The sequence below is a fragment of the Schistocerca americana genome, chromosome X, assembly GCF_021461395.2.
Source record: "Schistocerca americana isolate TAMUIC-IGC-003095 chromosome X, iqSchAmer2.1, whole genome shotgun sequence".
NCBI classification, from domain to species: domain Eukaryota; kingdom Metazoa; phylum Arthropoda; class Insecta; order Orthoptera; family Acrididae; genus Schistocerca; species Schistocerca americana.
In genome coordinates this window covers 631,905,804-631,926,445 of record NC_060130.1, presented here as the reverse complement: position 1 = coordinate 631,926,445, position 20,642 = coordinate 631,905,804, and the positions used below count along the sequence as shown (strand labels likewise).

At 42.9% G+C, this 20,642-nt stretch overlaps 1 protein-coding gene across 1 annotated transcript in view; it reads left to right on the top strand.

Annotated features, from left to right (window-relative positions):
* The window catches only part of LOC124556215 (WAS/WASL-interacting protein family member 3-like), a 195,367-nt gene extending 177,243 nt beyond the window's left edge, over positions 1–18,124 (top strand). The window contains exons 3-4 of the mRNA XM_047130203.1: positions 10,199–10,472; positions 18,114–18,124. Of these exons, the coding sequence (XP_046986159.1) occupies positions 10,199–10,472; positions 18,114–18,124 (285 nt within the window). The remainder of the gene's footprint in view (positions 1–10,198; positions 10,473–18,113) is intronic.
* The last annotated feature ends 2,518 nt before the right edge of the window (positions 18,125–20,642 follow it).

Here is a 20,642-nt window from a genome sequence, read left to right as displayed (position 1 = left end):
TCCCCGTTGGAGCCTGATCGCGGTTGCGTTAATGCATCCTAAATGTTCATCGAACACCTGAGTGAAGTCCGGCTCTGATTAAGAGCGCAAGTCCTATGCCTGCTCCCCCACAGCCGGTCAGCTGCACTGAGGACAAATGATATTTTCGTAGTCTTTTGTGACAGGCAACTTTTCTGCCAGACGACTTCATGAAAATTTCAGTGTGGGAATCCCTCTGATCGTAGCAGCAAATCCTCTGGCAAATGATACAATAATAGGCCCAGCAGAGCAGGGATGAACGAAATCAGGCTGATAATAATCTCTCTCCTCTCGCGTGAAGCCGTTTTTTAATTATTCAGTCTCCACGTCTGTGTACATTCTGAAAAAATAGGTTTCATGCAATTTATTCCATTGATGAGATGTTTAATTTGGTACTGCAAGTGATGGAAGCTGTTACAGATCACTGAAAATTCTTCCTACTTTCTGTAGGAAGGGGTTCTTTTGCTTCCGCAGTTCAATAGACTGTAGCTAGATATCCGACAAAATCAACTATCCTAAGTAGTTGTCAGACATCACGTATCATTCCCTTATTGATGTCAAATAAGCCGAACCTGCAGTCTAAGAATCGAATTTATTAGTACATTGTATAGTACCACACTCGAAGTTACTTCAGTTTTAGGTATTACTTAACAATATCCTCAAGCTGTGTTACTTAATTATTATACTAAGGTTGGGCACGACGTTGAGATCACGGATATACTTCAAACTTCGTACACTTTTAGTCGGCCATTAAAACAACATGATGTGCAAGTAGCAAGGTGACCTACTCTGGCAATTCTGAGAAAATCACAAGAGAAGTTTTATGCGTCTGTTATGTAACTGATATATCTGTGCGTAGGTGACGACGGTAGAGTTCGTAAAACGAAAGTGTACGAAGCGACTTCCGCTCAAACGTTGATTTTTGTAGTACAAGTGTAAATTCTGTGATATCAAGAAAATTGCACCTGCACTATTCGTTCTTGCTACATCAGCAAATTCTAACCGCTACGCTGGTTAACTGCCAAACGGGGCGTGCCTCTGTGCCTGCAACTCGAAGCGTTCCAGGTACCTTACCAGAGCGCATGTAGGAGTATATGGGAGTTCGAAAATCACGACAGGCATACATTTTCAGGAAAACTCTATGCGTTTCTTCTTTTATGTGTTGATACTTATAAATATGTTTGTTCTAGTAATTAAATTTAATTAAAGATAGTAATTAGTCAAATAACATGAAATTCACTAAAACTCCGTGCAAATACACGTGTTTTTAATCATATTACTTTTCAAACATAATATAAATAAAATAATATGATGAGTGATGAAAGAAATATAGATTAACAAATTATGTTTGAGCGGGAATCGAAACAGGTCCTCATACATATTCTTCTGCCGAAGCTCGAACGCTAATCACACTTACCTTTTTTTTAATTTTATATATATTTTTTAAAGGAACCTTCCTGGTGCCCAAAGGGAGGGGTGAGGGCAAAGTGGGCAGGAGTCACAACCCGTGGCCTGGCTACCATGTACCATGTACAGTTCCAACCCTCCAGGAACCAAGGAAAGCGTAGGGACCATGGAGTAGAAGTACAATGAACAGAACATAGTTTATTTATTTAGTTTCCTTTTCGTTCTTTCTTATTTTTACTTGTTTATTTATTTATTGTTGTCATTAATACCACCGAGAATATCAGAAAGCCGGCATCACGCAAGGAGAAGGGCGCAGCAAGAAATCAGACTAATCGAGACAATCAACGTATAGTTTTTCCGAAAACAATATTCCGATGACCAGTGAATATATCGGTTCTAAGTGTGGAAGAGGCGGGGATCAACTCTTCATGACAGGAACACCCTAGCTCTGGGGTGGGTTAAGGAAGACACTGCAAAGGAAATTGGAGAACAAATGTCTGTATTATGGATTGCGGGCAACTGCACAATGGCGTTCATTAAGAAACTGCCAAAAGTGAAGGATACTTTTCTCGCCACCAGCAAACAAGTAGTGTGCTGCGTGTCCACAAATCCACTTCACAGTTTGTCTTTGCTTGCAGGAAGTTTCCCGCGCCCAGAAAGAGGAGCATTTGAGTAGGTATTTGATGAGGAGTCGTGTGGGTAATCTGTCGCACCGAGAACCAGACACCTCTCGCCGATCTGCACACCAGGTGGTGCTCGTCTATGTCCAAAACATCACAGTCGACACACAGCGGGGTGTCTACGAGGTGAATCCTGTGAAGGCGTGACCGGTATACTTGCTTCACATTGACAGTAAGGTACCATGCAGACTGGATGTCAGCATCAAGATAAGAAGCACACATCGATCGCCAAACGGCATGCCAGTGACGTGGGGAGCTTCCCCTCAACCACATTCGGTGACCTGTGCTGCTGAAGGATACCACAGATTGCCTTCGTGGATGTCAATTGCGCCGGTAGTATCACAGTACTGACGTATCTCAGTTCAAGGAAAAAGTGGCGGTAGTAAAAGAAGGGCGGTGGGACTTCCGAAAGTTGGATAGGTGCTGCGAGAGAGAGAGTGGTGCAAGGGCCTCCAGCAATAGCTTGGTAAGGCAAGTAGGACTCTGGCGCCACAACGTCATGTGAGAGCCATTGAAATGGGCTACAGCTCTGTCAGGCACATGATACAGACCTAAACCGCCAGTGCACCGCGGGAGGTTGAGGGTCTCGTACCTTACCTTGAACAACAATGCATGGCAAACAAACGAACCCAATGCCACTAACATGCGGCGGTCCATGGATGGCAGAATAGGAAGTGTCTGTGCCTGCGTGGCGCCAAATACGTATTGTGTCCGTTGCAGAAGATCGAGTGCTCGTAAACGGTGATCTAAGAGCCCAGCTCGTAGTTGGGAAAGTAGACGCCGGCAGATGAGGGCAGTTGTCCGCCACAGATCACTTGCGAAACCGAGTCCTAAGCATCGAAGAGTATCAGGTACACGCAAAGGAGCAGCACTGTTCGCGGAAAGTCCCGCACCTATAGCTACGGCCCCCGATTTGCGGACGTTAAGGCAGCTACCAGAAGCTTCGCCGTAGGTAGAAACCCATGCCAGTGACTCCTTTACCTCAGCACCGCTACGAAGAACGATGACGAAATCGTCTGCATAAGCAGTGCAGCAGAATACATAGTCAACGAGAGACATCCCAGAGAGGCATTGACGGAGGCCACAGAGCAACGGTTCCATGGCGAATGCGTACAACAGTGCAGAGAGTTGGCAGCCTTGACGCATTGATCGACGGATCGAGATGGGAGGAGTAAGACGGTCATTGCAGAGTACACGAGACGTCGCTCCATGAAGGAGACACATTACGACGTCGACAGTAGTATATTGCGGAGCATCTCTTTCAGGCACTCGTGATCGACTCCGTCGAACGCCTGGGTGAAGTCAAGAGCTGCCGAAAGTCCAAGCATACGACGAGCGTGAGCAAGAGCGATTATGCCCGATAGCGGCAGAGGGCAGTGCGGATGTTACTGGCATCTCCCAAAGAAGTTCGACGGGGGGGGGGGGGGGGGGAGGAGGAACCATGTACCGAGCTGTCCGTTTAAGCCGCGCAGCCACCAGCCAGGTAAAGATCTTTGTATCGCTGCTGAGTAACGTCAAGGGACAGTAATCTCATATCCGTGAGGTACCCCAACACTTGTGGATGGGAATGAGGAAACCATCAAGGACACCGTCTGGAATCGGCACGAAAGGTGACATATCGTCCTGACCAGGTGCACGTGGCCGGCCGTCGTACTTGACGACAGCCCTGCAGCCGGCAATAACCAAGTCGGAAGGCACGTGTTTCCGTACTTCAAGTTTTATCTGACGCACACCATTGAGGACACGGTATGTTTCGAACGTCTTCCACGGTTCAGCCACGTGTCTGACTACGCTGCCGAAAGGTTTAAAAGCGGCCACCATAGCGTCCGCCGGTACTTCAAACGGGAGTTAGAAAACCCGCAAGATCGGCGTGATCAACCACGACAGTTCCTACATGTCCGTCAGAGTAACGAAACTTAAGATCGTTAGCGTGGCGCCGCTCAACGTCGGTGCACAACTCGTCATTCGCCAGCTTTGTGTACACAGCAGTACTGACAAGGGAACCTCCCCATCGCACCCCCCTCAGATTTAGTTATAAGTTGGCACAGTGGATAGGCCTTGAAAAACTAAACACAGATCAACCGAGAAAACAGGAAGAAGTTGTGTGGAACTATGAAAAAAATAAGCAGAATATACAAACTGAGTAGTCCATGCGCAAGATATACAACATCAAGGATAGTGTAAACTCAGGAGCGCCGTGGTTCCGTGGTTAGCGTGAGTAGCTGCGGAGCGAGAGGTCCGTGGTTCAAGTATTTCCCTCAAGTGAAAAGTTTAATTTTTTTTCAGACAATTATCAAAGTTCAGGCACTCACACATAATCAACTTCGCTCTCCAAAATTACAGGACATGTTCAGATTTGCTTGGACATATGCAGGATTTGACGGTCTACACACGGGAAAATTTGAAAACGTTAAAAACATATGTTTTCACAGAGCACAGGGAAAACTGTGCGGCTGTGAAACTGTTGCATTCATTTGTTGCACTTTAAGTGACAAACTTTTATGTTTTCATCACTTTTTTGGGAGTGATTATCACATCCAGAAGAAAACCTAAATCGGGCAAGGTAGAAGAATCTTTTTACCCATTCGCCAAGGGTACAAGTTAGGTGGGTCGACAACGTATTCCTGTCATGTGACGCACATGCCATCACCAGTGTCGTATAGAATATGTAAGACGTGTTTTCCTGTGGAGGAATCGATTGACCTATGACATTGCGATCAAATGTTTTCGGTTCCCATTGGAGAGGCACGTCCTTTCGTCTACTAATCGCACGGTTTTGCGGTGCGGCCGCAAAACACAGACACTAAACTTATTACAATGAACAGAGACGTCAGTGAACGAACGGACAGATCATAACTTTGCGAAAATATAGAAAATAAACTTTTCACTCGAGGGAAGACTTGAACCGAGGACCTCTCGTTCCGCAACTGCTTACGCTAACCACGGGACCACGGCGCTCCTACGCCCACCCTATCCTTAATGTTGCCTATCTTGCACATGGACTACTCAGTTTGTATATTTTGCTTATTTTTTCACACTTCCACACAACTTCTTCCTGTTTTCTTGATTGATCTGTGTTCAGTTTTTCAAGGCCTATCCACTGTGCCAACTTACCGCTAAATCTGAGGGGGGTGCGATGGGGAGGTTCCCTTGTGAGGATCGAAAAAATGTATTCCGAGAACATGTTGTGGCGGGAGACGCATTTCATCCCGGACAAAACGTTCAACTTCATACGCCTCCGGTCGTTCGTGATCTAATGGTAAAATTAATTTAATTGTGGCTTGGCGGTAAGAAAACACCATGATGGTCAATGACGTCCGTCTCTGAGACAGGCCGCTACGGGAAGTAAACAAACGCGCGCTCGCTCGCAGACAGCACAACAGGCGAGACGCAAACAAGGAAGGCGTGCGCGCCTCACCACAGCCGAAGGCCGACTGAATCACTTGACCACCACGAACTGTAATTGTTCCACCTACACACAGATACATCACTTACATAATACACGAGCAAAACTTCTCTGCGGTTTCCTCGGAACTGCCAGAGTAGTGCACCGTACTACTTGCAGAATATGTTGCTTTAATGACCTACTAAATGTGTACAAAATTTGAAACAAATCCGTCATCCCAAAATTGTGGCTTCCACTTGTGAGCGTCTCTCCTAAGACTCTTTAGGTACCTTTTGTGTAGTTTTCCAGAAGATATTTGCAATTAAGTTCTTGGGAAGTATGAATGGAATCAGTCAAAAGTAATACGGTTCATCATGTGTTTCATGCGACGTCCACTGTCAATGAAAAATGTCTGTTTGTTTTCCGCCAAAAACAAAACATTGTTTTTAAATGGAATTTTTTGAGTCCGTTCTGTAGAGCGCTCCACATGTAGACTGTAGCGACATTTAACTAAACCACCCTTGTTAACAGGAGCAGCAAAACCCTGTACTCGAGGATGCTGCATGGAGTAGCATAGAGACAGCGCGTCGCCGGCCACCACTCTTGACAGGCCAACTCAAGCAAGGGTTTGCGACTGGATGTGTAATAGTGGGTACCGGAGTTGAATATTTCTTTAATCTCACAAAATGAGTTCCGGAAACTGAAAGACCACGCTGTTCTGTGAAAATGTCCTGAAAGTGATACTGTATCACTTTTTATGCAGCCGTCGGGTTATACTATGTAAATATCTTTCCTAGTAAGGAATATTGATCGTAGGCTACTTAAATACCCGACCTCGTGTTACAGCAAAAAAATTCAAGCTCACGAAATACGAGTACCGTACCTTCACGAGTGTGTTTCTGAAATGAAATAATTCAGTGAAATCACGTGATATAAGCGAAGTTGACTGAGGTGTGCTCAACAGTTTACCGTAAGGACCATCAGCAAGGAATTTACTTTACAAATGACAATACATGGCCACAGTAAAGCATTGACACACACACACACACACACACACACACACACACACACAGACACACACATACGCACGCACAGAATGGCATTTTTAAGCATGCACAAAACTAAGATTGCAAAACATGGTTCAAATGGCTCTGAGCACTATAGGACTTAACTTCTAGGGTCATCAGTCCCCTAGAACTTAGAACTACTTAAACCTAACTAACCTAAGGACACCACACACATCCATGCCCGAGGCAGGATTCTAACCTGCGACCGTAGTGGTCGCGCGGTTCCAGACTGTAGCGCCTAGAATCGCTCGGTCACAACGGCTGGCCTAAGATTGCTAATTTAGAAAATATCACAATATCGAAAATATAGCACAGTTAGTACAGTATGCTGAAACGACTGTGATGACTTTTAAGTGATTTCCCTAAATCACTCCAGGCAAATGCCAGGATGGTTCCTTTGAAAGGGCACGACCGATTTCATTCCCCATCCTTCCCTAATCCGATGAGACCGATGACCTCGCTGCTTGGTCTCTTCCCTCAAACAACCCAACCCAAGAAGACTTTTAAATACGTAATCCTACCAAACTGTTTCATGAAACGGAAATATGTTTTATTTTTTTAAATAATGTTCAGTACCAAATAGCATTAATCAACTTAAATGACGCCACTCAAAATTATCATCTCATTTCAGTGCCACACCTGATTCTGTAACCATTCCAATGTTTCACCATAAGTCTACTTTTATAATGATGGATAAAATAGTTTGTAAACAGTAAATTACGCTAATGTCACAAAAATTTATTTTAAAATTATAATTGTTCAATCAATGTCTACAGCTGCATTTACAAAGTTTGTTGCTGTCTTGCTAGATGTAGGCGTTGTCGAAGTACTTATCGTAATTTTAGTAGCGGACTGGCATTTTCCGCTATCGCAATGACTCCGGTGAAATCTTGTAGCTAATAAGTATTCCTTGGCATTTAACGGCTTCCTCTGCCCTTTCAACGTACTACCACTTTATTTTCATAGAACCACTTCTCTTCCACAGAGCGCCATCATTACACTGAGGTGACAAAAGTCATGGAATACCTCCTAATATCATGTCGCAGCTCCTTTTGTACGGCAAAGTGCAGCAACTCAACGTGGCATAGACTTAACAACTCGTTGGAAGTCCCCTGCATAAATATTGAACCATGCTGCGTCTATAGCCGTCCATAAATGCGTAAGAGTTGCCGTTGCAGGATGTTATGTACGAACTGGCACCTCGATTATGTCCCATAAATGTTCGGTGGGATTCATGTCGGGCGATAAGGGTGGCCAAATCATTCGCTCGAATTGTCCAGAATGTTCTTCAAACCAGTCGTGAACAGTTGTGGCCTGGTGACATGGCGCACTGCCATCCATAAAAATTACGTCATTGTTTGGCAACATGAATTCCATGAACACAAACATTTCCACTCGTTGATCGGTTCGGTTGGACCAGGAGACCCAGCTCATTCCATGTAAACACAGCCCACTCCATTATGGAGCCAACATCAGCTTGCACAGTGCCTCGTTGACAACATGGGTCCATGGCTTCGTGGGGTCTACGCCATGCTCGAACCTTACCACCAGCTCTTATCAACTGAAATGGGGATTCATCTGACCAGGTTACGATTCGCATTCGTCTAAGGTCCAACCGATATGGCCACGAGCCCAGGAGAGGTCCTGCAGGCGATGTCGCGCTGTTGGCAAAGGCACTCGCGTCTGTCGTCTCCTGCCATAGCCCATTAACGTCATATTTCGCCGCAATGTCCTGAGGGATACGTTAATCATACGTCACACATTGATGTCTGCGGTTATTTGATACAGTGTTGGCTTGTCTACGCAAACAACGCTGTCATCGGTCGTTAAGTGAACGTTTGCCGCCATTGCGTTGACCGTGCTGAGAGATAATGCCTGTAATTTGGTATTCTCGGCACACCCTTCCTGTGTATCTCGAAATATTTGGTTCCCTAACGATTTTCGAAATAAAATATCCTGTCGATCTAGCTCCAGCTACCATTCCGCGTTCAGAGTATGTTAATTCCTGTCGTGTGGCCACAATCACGCCGGAAACCTTTCCTCAAGAGTGACTTGAGTACAAAAAACAGCTCCGCCAATGCACTGCCCTTTTTTACCTTGTATACGCGATACTACCAACATCTGTATATGTGAACTGTCACTTCAGTGGTGCTGACGATATATCGCCTTGCTCAACAACAGATGACGTCCTGGCCATATCATGGGCAGCTATCTCTCCAATATTAGCAAAATGTTTACAAATAAATATTGCCTTTCATGCAATAATTTCCATTATTCATTTAAATCTTTAACAAAATAATAAAAAAGTGTCATTGACAAATAATTTAAAAAATTTGCACAGACATTATAAAAGCTGAACTATTTCCACACGCCAATAACAAGTGTCACTGAGAGTTGCTTTTGTAACAGATTGGCGCATAAACTGAGATACTTCAAAGTAAATTTCGTAATAACTGAGAAAGGAAAAATAATTTTTTTGCAAATGACTCGAATTTAACGTGTCGCTACAGGCAGTATTAGTACTGTGGCGAACTGACGTGCTCTTGACCTGTCCCTAATGCAGTCGACAGCAGTAATAGAGATGTAAAGAATAATTTGTTCTCCTCGTCATTCTTGCACAACTAGCCTCATGCCGTGCGCCGGCCTGCATCGCATTCTTTTTCCCACTGCCATACAGTAACGCTACCGGAGCACTGGCTATTCATAGTGTTTTGCCGTCTCTGTGAGCACCTGCAGTGTTGCCTAATATGGCACTAGACTCCTCTGGAACAGCTGTGCCGAATGGGAACATAATATTAAAAATACGTTGTTTGTGAGGTAAAATAAACCAATGTTTTCCATTGACACCGGGTATGGCATTACATCCGTGACGAGCAATATCTGTTTCGGCTGACTACCTACACATTGCCGAAACTACATCACGTATATTATTTCTCAAGTCAACATCCCTCTTCTCAACAAGTACAGGGATGAATGAAGTATCTTTACAAAGATTATCTAGACAGTTTCTGACACTGCATACCGATCTTGCGGTAAAACTTGCTATATATGGAAAATTTTAACATAAAAGAGACTTTTAACAATGAGTAGGCAAAAAGGCATCATCGATGCCCAGCTTCATACGTATATTTTACGAAGCTAAGTTATATATCACGAATAAGAGACTCCCGTTTTCATATTATCTTATTAAAAGTACCGTTTTATATGTTTTAAAGTACTTATCAACTGGATAATGTGTGTCAGCGTTGTCGTAGATGATAACCGTGACCACTGCGGTAATGAAAACGTACACAAAGATAACATTATTATGTCAAATATCGTTTACACGGAGGTATTGTAACGCTCTGCCAAGAATTTTTGCAAAATTATATCCAAGGAAATGTATATACGAGGAAGTATCATAAATTAATGATTGTAGTGTCACGTTATTCGGTTCATTTTTAAAGATACTTTCTTTTCATTCCCACAGCTACCCTTATCCCAGTACTCACACTTATTCCAAACACTGTCGTTATTTGAAACTATAAAAGAGCGAAAGTTTCGCACGGGTTCCCTGGCTACAAATATCTGGCCGAGCTCCAGAGAAAATGCGCCTGGGTGTCTCCCTGTATTCTGACTCACAAATTTGACATTGTGTGCAGGAGTACGCGGAGACGGCGATGAACGAGCTCCTGGGGTGGTACGGCTACGACAAGGTGGACAGCCGCGACACGCAGGGGCTGAGCCTGCGCCACTTCGCCGCCCCCGCGCCGCGGCCACGACCGCCGCAGCGCCACCAGCCGCGACTGCAGCCGCCCACGCCCCCGCCCGCCCCCGCTGCCGGCAACGCCACCGCTGCTCCTGCGCTGCCCGACGCCGACGGCGACACCGACCCCGACGGCGACAGCAGCGCCAGCCCCACCGCCACCAGCCCAGGTCTGCTCGCTAAAACACGTCTGTCGTTCACAAGCGCTTTCCTTTGCAACATCCATGCCCGGCACATTCCTTGGAAGATTCGTCGTGTATTGTGACTAGAGGCTTCTACATAAATTGGTAAACTTCATGTCGAAGTGCAACTGTCTTAGCTAGACGCCTATGCTTTGAAAATGTGCCCAACTACAATACCCTGGCAGTCCAAAAAGTTTTGAGGCTGGATTAATAAAAATCGAGGAAAGTTAAAACAGTAGTTTTGATGCCTTAGGTGTTCTACATAGTCTCTTCCAATTGAATACGGCGTACAGAACGTTCATTCCAGGTGAAACTGTCAGAGAAGCCTTTCTAGGGGTTATTGTTCAACTCGTGCAACACATTGACTAGAACGACGGTTATGTCGTCAAAGCGTTGACAGTTCATCTCAGTTTCTGCACGCCATTTTGTGGTAGATTCGTACTGATAACACTAAGTCTCGTCAGACGATTTCTTTCAGAAAAAAAACTGTCCGCGTTTTGCATTTCAATCAAGTCGCGGCAGGCGCCCGCGCGTCGTTTCTTTTGTTTGGGAGTGAAGGTGCGCGGGACAAAATCTGAACAATTTTTTTTCTGCCTCAAGACGTTCTGGAGGATGTCTTGAACATTTGATTTAGGGATGCTGCTCCACTGCTATTTGTAACACAACAACGTTGATCCACAACGGCCGCACGTCCTCTATCTAACACCGCCTGCTCTTAACTGACTTGTCGAATGCACATCAGTTGTTTACAATTGTTAGTTCAAGTTGCCGCCGTATATGCTGCGCTGACGTCACTTATACGCCACGAATAAAATCTGTCAAGGAACTTTCTCGACGGCTGCCACGCAGGGACACAAGAATGCAAAAGAGAATACATCACATGTAAGTGTGATTTAGTTCAGCACATGTAAGAGAGACACCATGGAGAGAGGAGGAGTTGCCATATACGTTATAGTGTGAAAAATTTGGAAACTAAAGAATTTTGTGTAGAGAAACATATAGAAGCATGTGTGTGTAGGCTTAAACTAAATAACGGCACTTTTATAACTGTAGCCGTGTATAAGTCCCAATTGGGAAGTTTTCCACTATTTTTGAAAAACTTGGATTCTTTGTTGTGCTATCTGTCAGCCAGAGGGAAGCAAATTATTGTTTGTGGGGATTTAGATATAGATTTTCTGAAAGAGTCCAGTAGAGCTTGACCTTGAAGTATTACTTGGTTCTTTCAATTTGACATCAGTTATTGATTTTCATACTCGGGTGGTACAGGAAAGCAGCACACTGATAGATAATGTTCTCATAGACCAAGATAAATTTAATCAAATAAAAACTTTTCCTGTAAAGAATGGTCTGTTTGATCATGATGCACAGCTAGTTAAGCTAATTGCAGTTTATGACAAAGCTCCATACAATAATTCAAAACAGTCCTCAAAAATAGTGCGTGCAATTAATGATTTAATAATTCAAAATTTTAGGGAAAGCTTGCAACAGTTAGACTGGGATGAGGCGTACAGGGTACATGATGCTAATTTAAAATTTAACCAATTTCATAACACCTTTGTGAGTATATTTGAAAACAATTTCCCCAAGAAAACAGTGAAATATAATTGTGAGAAACCATGTAAAAAGCCATGGATAACTAAAGGGATAAAAATATCTTGTAAACAGAAAAGGGAAATGTATCTTATAGTTAGGAGGAATAATGATCCCAAAACAGTGAAACATTGTAAAAACTACTGCAGTGTATTAAGAAAGGTTATTAAAAAGTCCTGAAGTATGTGCATTATGTCTGAGATTAGCACATCTGATAATAAAATTAAACAATTGGGAATATTGTTAAAAGGGAAACAGGGTAACCGAGAGCACAGGAAGACTGTATTTCTATAAAACTCAATGAAAAGTTTGTTAACAAGAATTCAGAAGTAGAAAACATTTTACATAATAACTTTTTATGTGTTGTAGAGAAAACAGGATCCAGCTATTCATTAGAAAATGCAAGGCGGTACTTATGCAATTTAATAAAATTGAAAATCAAGCCAACTTTCCAACGGAAATTAGGAAAATAATAAATTCACTCAAAAGTAAAAGCTCACATGGAATCGATGGCATATCCAACAGACTACTAAAGGTTTGTTCCCAACAAATAAATATGATTCTCAGCCACATATGTAGTAGCTGACTGAAACAGGGCATTTTCCAGATAGACTGAAATACGCTATAGTTAAACCATTGCATGAAAAAGGAGATAGGTCTGATACTAAAAACTACCGCCCAATCTCACTTCTGACAGCTTTATCCAAAACTCTTGAAAAAGAAATGTATTCAAGAGTAGCATCACATATTTGTATAAAACAAGTACTAACAAAATGTCAATTTGGTTTTCAGAAAGGCTTTTCAACAGAAAATGCTGCACTATGTGATCAATAGTGTCCGGACGTCTGGCTGAAAATGACTTACAAGTTCGTGGCGCCCTCCATCGGCAATGCTGGTATTCAGTATGGTGTTGGCCCACCCTTAGCCTTGATGACAGCTTCCACTCTCGCAGGCATACGTTCAGTCAGAAGCTAGCTGGAAGGTTTCTTGGGGAATGGCAGCCAATTCTTCACGAAGTGCTGCACTGAGGAGACGTATCGATGTCGGTAGGTGAGGCCTGGCACGAAGTCGGCGTTCCAAAACATCCTAAAGGTATTCTATAGGATTCAGATCCGGCCTCTATGCAGGCCAGGCCATTACAAGAATGTTATCGTCGTGTAACCACTCCGCCACAGGCCGTGCATTATGAACAGGTGCTCGATCGTGCTGAAAGGTGCAATCGCCATCTCCGAATTGCTCCTCAACAGTGAGAAGCAAGAAGGTGCTTAAAAGATCAGTCTAAGCCGGTGCTGTGACAGTGCCACACAAAACAACAAGAGGAGCAAGCCCTCCATGAAAAACAAGACCACATCATAACACCACCGCCACCAAATTTGATTGTTGGCACTACACACGCTAGCGGACGAAGTTCATCGGCCATTAGCCATACCCACACCCTGCCATCGGATCGCCACATCGTGTACCGTGATTCGTCACTCCACACAACGTCTTACAACTGTTCAATTGTCCATTGTTTACGCTCTTTACACAAAGCGAGGCGTCGTTTGGCATTCACTGGTGTGATGTGTGGCTTATGAGCAGCCGCTCGACCATGAAATCCAAGTTTTCTCATCTCCTCCCTAACTGTCATAGAACTTGCAGTGGATCCTGATGCAGTTTGGAGTTACTGTGTAATGCTCTGGATAGATGTCTGCCTATTACACATTACGACCCTCTTCAACTGTCGGCAGTCTCTGTCAGTCAACAGACGTGGTCTGCCTGTACGCTTTTGTGCTGTACGTGCCCCTTCACATCTCCACATCACTGTGTCACGTCGGAAACAGTGGACCAAGGGATATTTAGGAGTGTGGGAATCTCGCGTACAGACGTATGAAACAAGTAACACCCAGTCACCTGTCCACGTCCGAAGTCCGTGAGTTCTGCGGGGTGCCCCATTCTGCTCTCTCACGATGTCTAATGACTACTGAGGTCGCTGACATGGAGTAACTGGCAGTGAGTGGCAGCACAATGTACCTAATATGGAAACGTATGTTTTTGGGGGTGTCCGGATACTTTTGATCTCACAGTGTATATACTCTCACTGATCAAATATCAAATGCATTGATTAACCGAACATCACCTATTTGGATATTCTGTGATCTGTCAAAGGCCTTTGATTGTGTGAATCATGAAATTCTTCTAGATAAAGTTAAGTATTGTGGTATGAGTGAGACAGTGCACAAATGCATTAATTCATGCTTAACTGGAAGAATGCAGAAGGTTTAAATTAACAGTACAGATAGTCTGCAAAATCAGCAGAGCCCTGTAACTGGGGAGGTATCAGGAATTGTGATCCACAGGGTTCAGTCTTGTGTCCCTTATTGTTCTTAATATATATTAACGACATGCCACTCTATATTCATGAAGATGCAAAGCTAGTTCTTTTTTCTGATGGTACATGTGTAGTAATCACACCCAACAAACAAGAATGAGCTGAGGATATTGTAAATAATGTCTTTCAGAAAATTATTAAGTGGTTCTCTGCAAATAGACTCTCACTAAATTTTGAGAAAACGCATTTTATACAAATGTGAACAGTAAATGGCATAACACCATTGATAAATATAGACAATGAACATAAGTCTGTTGTTAAGGCTGAATGCTCAAAATTCTTGGTGTGTGCACTGATGAGAAATTGAATTGGAAGAAACACATCGATGATCTGCTGAAACACTTAGGTTCACCTACTTATGCTATTAGGGTTATTGCAAATTTTGGTGCTAAACATATCAGTAAATTAGCCTACTATGCCTATTTTCATTCACTGCTTTTATATGGCCTCATATTTTGGGGCAATATGTCATTAAGAGAGAAAGTATTCTTTGCACAAACGCGTGTAATCAGAATAATAGCTGGAGCCCACCAAGATCAGCTTCTAGACATTTATTTAAGGAACGCGGGATATTCAGAGTGCCTTCGCAATGCATATATTCACTTATGAAATTTGTCATTAAGAGCCCATCCCAATTCAAAAATAATAGTGAATTGCAAAGTTCCACACTAGAAGAATCGATGATCTTCACTATTTTGGATTAAATCTCACTTTGGCACAGAAAGGGGTGAATTATGCTGCCACAAAAATTTTTGGTCATTTGCCAAATAGTATTGAAAGTCTGACAGATAGCAAACCAACATTTAAAAACAAAGTAAAAGAATTTCTGAATGACGACCCCTTCTACTCAACAGATGAATTCTTAGATATTAAGTAGCAACTGTAAAAAGAAAAAGAATAAAAAATGAAATAAAAAATCAGTTAATTATTTTGTGTAGGAAAACTTATGTTGATGTTCCACATCATTACGAAATGTCGTATTCATGATCTGTGAAACAAGGATTAATGTATGTATGTATGCATCGCATGTTCCAGAGTTCTGGAGAAGAGCAAAATGGACTGTTCCGAGAATAGAGAAAAAGCAGTTATAATTCTACTGTATTATTTCAGAAATCTTCTGTAGTCTGGACACTGACTGGATGATAATAAAATTGTTTCTTCCTTATGCCAGACCGATGACCTCGCTGTCTGGTCTCCTTCCCCAAACAACCCTCTTCCTTATGTCACTAATATTTTACTCAACCTTCCATTGTAAAGCAAAAGAGCGTCAAGAGGTACTGCAGAAATCAAAAAAATAGGCGCTATATTCAAATGGTTCTAAGCACTATGGGACTTAACATCTGAGGTCATCAGTCCCCTAGACTTAGAACTACTTAAACCTAACTAACGTAAGGACATCACACACATCCATGCCCGAGGCAGGATTCAAACCTGCGACCGTAGCAGCAGCGCGGTCCCGGGCTGAAGCGCCTAGAACCGCTCTACCACAGCGGCCGGCAGGCAATATATTAACCAATCGTTTAAATAAGTTATAATTCGTAAAATCAAATGTTGTAAACACCGTAAACTCTTGAAGAAAGTAGACGTCGTTTGCTCAGATACGGCATTGCTAACAGATATTACATATGAACAAAGCAGGTATATTATTTGATCAAAAGTATCCAAAACACTTGTTAGTACGTGCTCCCTTCGTCTTTATGTGGGCCTGAACTTTGCTGGGGACACTTTGAGTTGTTGTTGTGTGTGAAATCTTATGGAACTTAACTGCTAAGGTCATCAGTCCCTAAGCTTACACACTACTTAGCCTAAATTATCCCAAGGACAAACACACACACCCATGCCCGAGGGAGGACTCGAACCTCTGCCGGGACCAGGACACTTTGAATGAAGTGTCTAAATGTCTACGGAGGAATGGCAGCCTACTATTCCTCAATAACCGAACATAGAGCAGGTAGTAGTATTAGACGCTGGGCTCTGAAGCGAAGTCGACATTATAACTCATCCCAAAAGTGTTCCATTGGGTTGAGGTCGGGACTCTGGGCAGGCCAGTCCATTTCAGGAACTTTATTGCCCACAACTTAGTGATACTGCTTTATGACAGGGTAAACTGTCACGCTGATGAACACAATCATCGTCTCCGAACCGTTCCTCTGCTGTACGAATAACATAATGTTGTAAACTGTTTCATATCCCTCTCCATTTAACATTTTCATAAGTGCAATAAGGGAACCGCACCCTAACCACGAAAAACACCCCCACACTGTAACATCACTTCGTTCCTACTTCGTTGTTCGCACTACAGATGATGGCAGGTAACGCTCCCCAGCCAATCGCCAAACCCAAATCCTTCCATCGGTGCAGGAATTTATATTAGGTTAGCGCTTTCTTCATTTGAGCTTGATATTTATTAGTGGCGTTCCTATGAATGCGTAAGAAATATAGGGTTTTTTGGACATATTTCTCTTTTTCGTTAGAACAACTGTATTCCCCTTATATGCCTTTAACGCCAGAGTTGATAATATGTCAACTACGCATTTCTTCATAACATTTCCTTTTATCTTTATGTATATTGTTATTGCTGTGTCTATCAGTAATCATGGTGGCTTTACTTGTAATGCTATTCTGTTCAACACTGAGAATTTTTGCAGCTTCTAATACTACCTTAATATGTCCAATCTTACACTGAAGCGCCAAACAAACTGGTATATCCATGCATATTCAAATAGAGTTATACGAAAACAGGCAGAATACGGCGTTGTCGTCGGCAACGCCTATATAAGACAACAAGTGTCTGTCTCGGTTGTTAGATCGGTTACTGTTGCTGCTAAGGCAGATTATCGAGATTTAAGTGAGTTTGAATGTGGTATTATAGTCGGCACAAGAGCGATGGGACACAGTATCTCTGAGGTAGCGATGAAGTGGGGTTTTTCCCGTACGACCATTTCACGAGTGTACCGTAAATATCAGGAATCCGGTAAAACATCAGATCACCGACATCGCTGCTGCCGGAAAAACATCCTGTAAGAACGGGACCAACGATGACTGAAGAGAATCGTTTAACGTGATAGAAACTCAACCCTTCCGCAAATTGCTGCAGATTTCAATGTTGGGCCATCAACAAGTTTCAGCGTTCAAACTATGCAACGAAACATCATGTATATGAGCTTTCGGAGCCGAAGGTCCACTCGTGTACCCCTGATGACTGCACGACACAAAGCTTTACGCCTCGCCTGGGCCCGTCAGCACCGACATTGGGCTGTTGATGACTGGAAACATGTTGCCTGGTCGGACGAGTCTCTTTTTCAGATTTTTTCTCAGAAGAGAGCTCCACCCCATAGTACTCTTAGCAAGTTATGGACAGCCCTGCAGGATTCATGGTGTCAGTTCTCTCCAGCACTACTTCAGACATTAGTCGAGTCCATTATTCCACGTCGTGTTGCGGCACTTCTGCGTGCTCGCGGGGGCCCTACATGATATTAGACAGGTGTATCAGTTTGTTTGGCTCTTCAGTGTAAATAGAATATTACTGGGTTTTGGTTCCTGAGCTAAATTACAACTGCATCCTTTACGTAGTAAGCTGTGTTATTTTGCCCTCATATCTACACTTGAGAGGTTGATAACCTTGTCATAAAATTAAAATTATGATCGCTATTCTTTTCTTCTTATAGGTTATTGTTAGATAACAGAACTTGAAATTTATTTTCGAGTCTCTTTGTGACCCCTTACCGATCTTTTTCTACAAAATCGTTGACTGCTCATAAAATGATATTGAATGAAAATTTGAGTACTATATCTACAACATTTAAATGTAAAAGATATAGGTCTTTGCGAAGAAAGTCTTTACTTTTAAACTTCTGTTTAATTTCTTCACACACCCACATCCGATAGCTTCTACGTTTATCTAATTGAGCTACATATATGTTTGCCTTAATATTAATACGTGTGTGCTTAGGAATAACTCCATATTGTAAACACTGTTTTTACATCTAATACTTTCTGCTCTCTTCTCTGTCTTGAGTTTCGTCCTCATGTCTACATTTCAACTTCTCAACATAGTCACCCTGGCGACGAACAAATTTCTCCTAGCGAGATACCAGTTTGTTTGTACTGTCACTGTATAGTGTTTGAATTTGTTGACGGAACCACACACTCATATCTGGTTGCCTTATCAACTATCAATGTCAACTCCTCAAAGGTGTTTTTTTTAAGTACTGGAAACAGATGAAAATCGGATGGGCCCCAGTCGGAACTATATGGGGGATGATCGATGACAGGGAACCCAAGGCGTTATAGTGTTGCAACGCTCGTGCGTGTTCGGGCAGTGTCAGGAGAGGGTGCTCCCCGTTTGGACGAACTCTCCGAATTCTAAAGTCGATTACAGTTCGCTGTTTCTCATCCACCACTATTGTTGCGTTACACACCACCATTTTACACGCTACAAGTCGGAGCCGTCTTGCGGCAGAGGGCTGCAAATATGTCGATATGAAGAATAAGGATATAAAATGTCAATAACGTTTGTTGTATTTAAAAAACCTTGAGAGATTTTACTCAAAAATTTCGGAGGAATTACCTTTCAGCACCCCTCGTACAAGGTGTGTCTGAGTTTGGTGAATGGTCACAAACAAAATAGCTCTATTGGCTAATCACCATTACCTGTAACACACTTCTGACACCGGTTGTAAGGCTTTTGGAAACGATCAGCAAAAGATTCTTGTGAAATTGCTCGAAGCGCCGTGGTCAAGCTCTGTAGGATATCAGCGAATGTTCGTGAAAAATAGTGCTTACACTCACTTTGCTTGTATTTAATACTTCTGCTCTCATTCTTGAAGACAGCCGTCAATCATCCGCAAGCATCCGTCGCACTCTTTCGATGTGTTGATTGTTCTTGTTGTCCTGATCGCGACTCATCCTCTACGCCATTCTTTCCGTCTGTTTCAACGCCGTAAACTTGCATTAACATTCCATGAGCTTCCCTCGCCGTTTTCCCTAATTTGAAGCAAAGCTTCATGTTAACGCGTTTCTCCATTTTGCGCTCCATTTTTGCAATGACGCGAGTGTGATGGATGCTTTCGGATAATCGTCAGCTGTCTTTGAGAATGAAAGCACGAAAGTTGAAAATAAGCAAAGACAGACTATCGTCCACGAACAGTCGCAGACATTGCGGATATCCAACAACGCATGCATGACCACGGTGCTTCGTGCGATTTCGCAACAAGCGTTTGCTGACAGTTTCCAACAGCCGATGTCAGAGGTGTCTTGTAGTTAATAGTTATTACGATGAAGGCCAGTAAAGTTATTTTGTTTGTAACTACCCTTGTTTTCTTCGTTTTCCGAATTTTTCAGAAGCGCATTCTATAAACTAGTCGGTTATTATTCAACAGAAAATTCTCCCCACACGTTACGTCATTTATTGCCATATGTATCGCGACTTCCATGATTGATAACATGGTACAAAGTGGAAATGTAGCGTCTACAGACTATCTGTCAGCGAGCAGAGTGTAGTGATTTATCCAATTTCAGTTCTGCGCAGTCCTCCCCCGGTAGCTGAGTGGTCAGCGCGACAGATTCCCGGCTGGGTCGGAGATTTTCTCCGCTCAGGGACTGGGTGTTGTGTTGTCCTAATCACCATGATTTCATCCCCATCGACGTGCAAGTCGCCGAAGTGGCGTTAAATCGAAAGACTTGCAGCCGGCGAACGGTCTACCCGACGAGAGGCCCTAGTCACACAACATTTACATGTTTTTTTATAGTTCTGCCGTTGCCTTACTTGAGATTATTCTACCATGAATTAAATGTACTGTGTGTGGTCTGAATGGTTGTACTGAGTGTCTATTACTCATTACAAGAAATACTGCAAAATAATGAAGATACTAATAAAGCCATTAATGCAAATGCATTGTGAGGAAAAGATAGTTGCATCAGGTAACAAAATTAAGACAGTGTGGGACATAATGAAAGAGGAGGCAAGTATAATCAGAGAGGAAGACGAGAAGATAGAATTAGGAGTAAATGATACTTCGGTAACAGATGTATGCTGTGTTGCAAAACATTTTAACAAGCATTTCATAACTGTCACATAAAATCAGTGGTTTTCAGGTTCAGTAGATATTACCGTGCAATAACTCAGACTAGCCACTGCAAATAACTTCAGTAATTTGAATGTGACCCTTAGTAAACCAGTAGAATTGATGTCTACC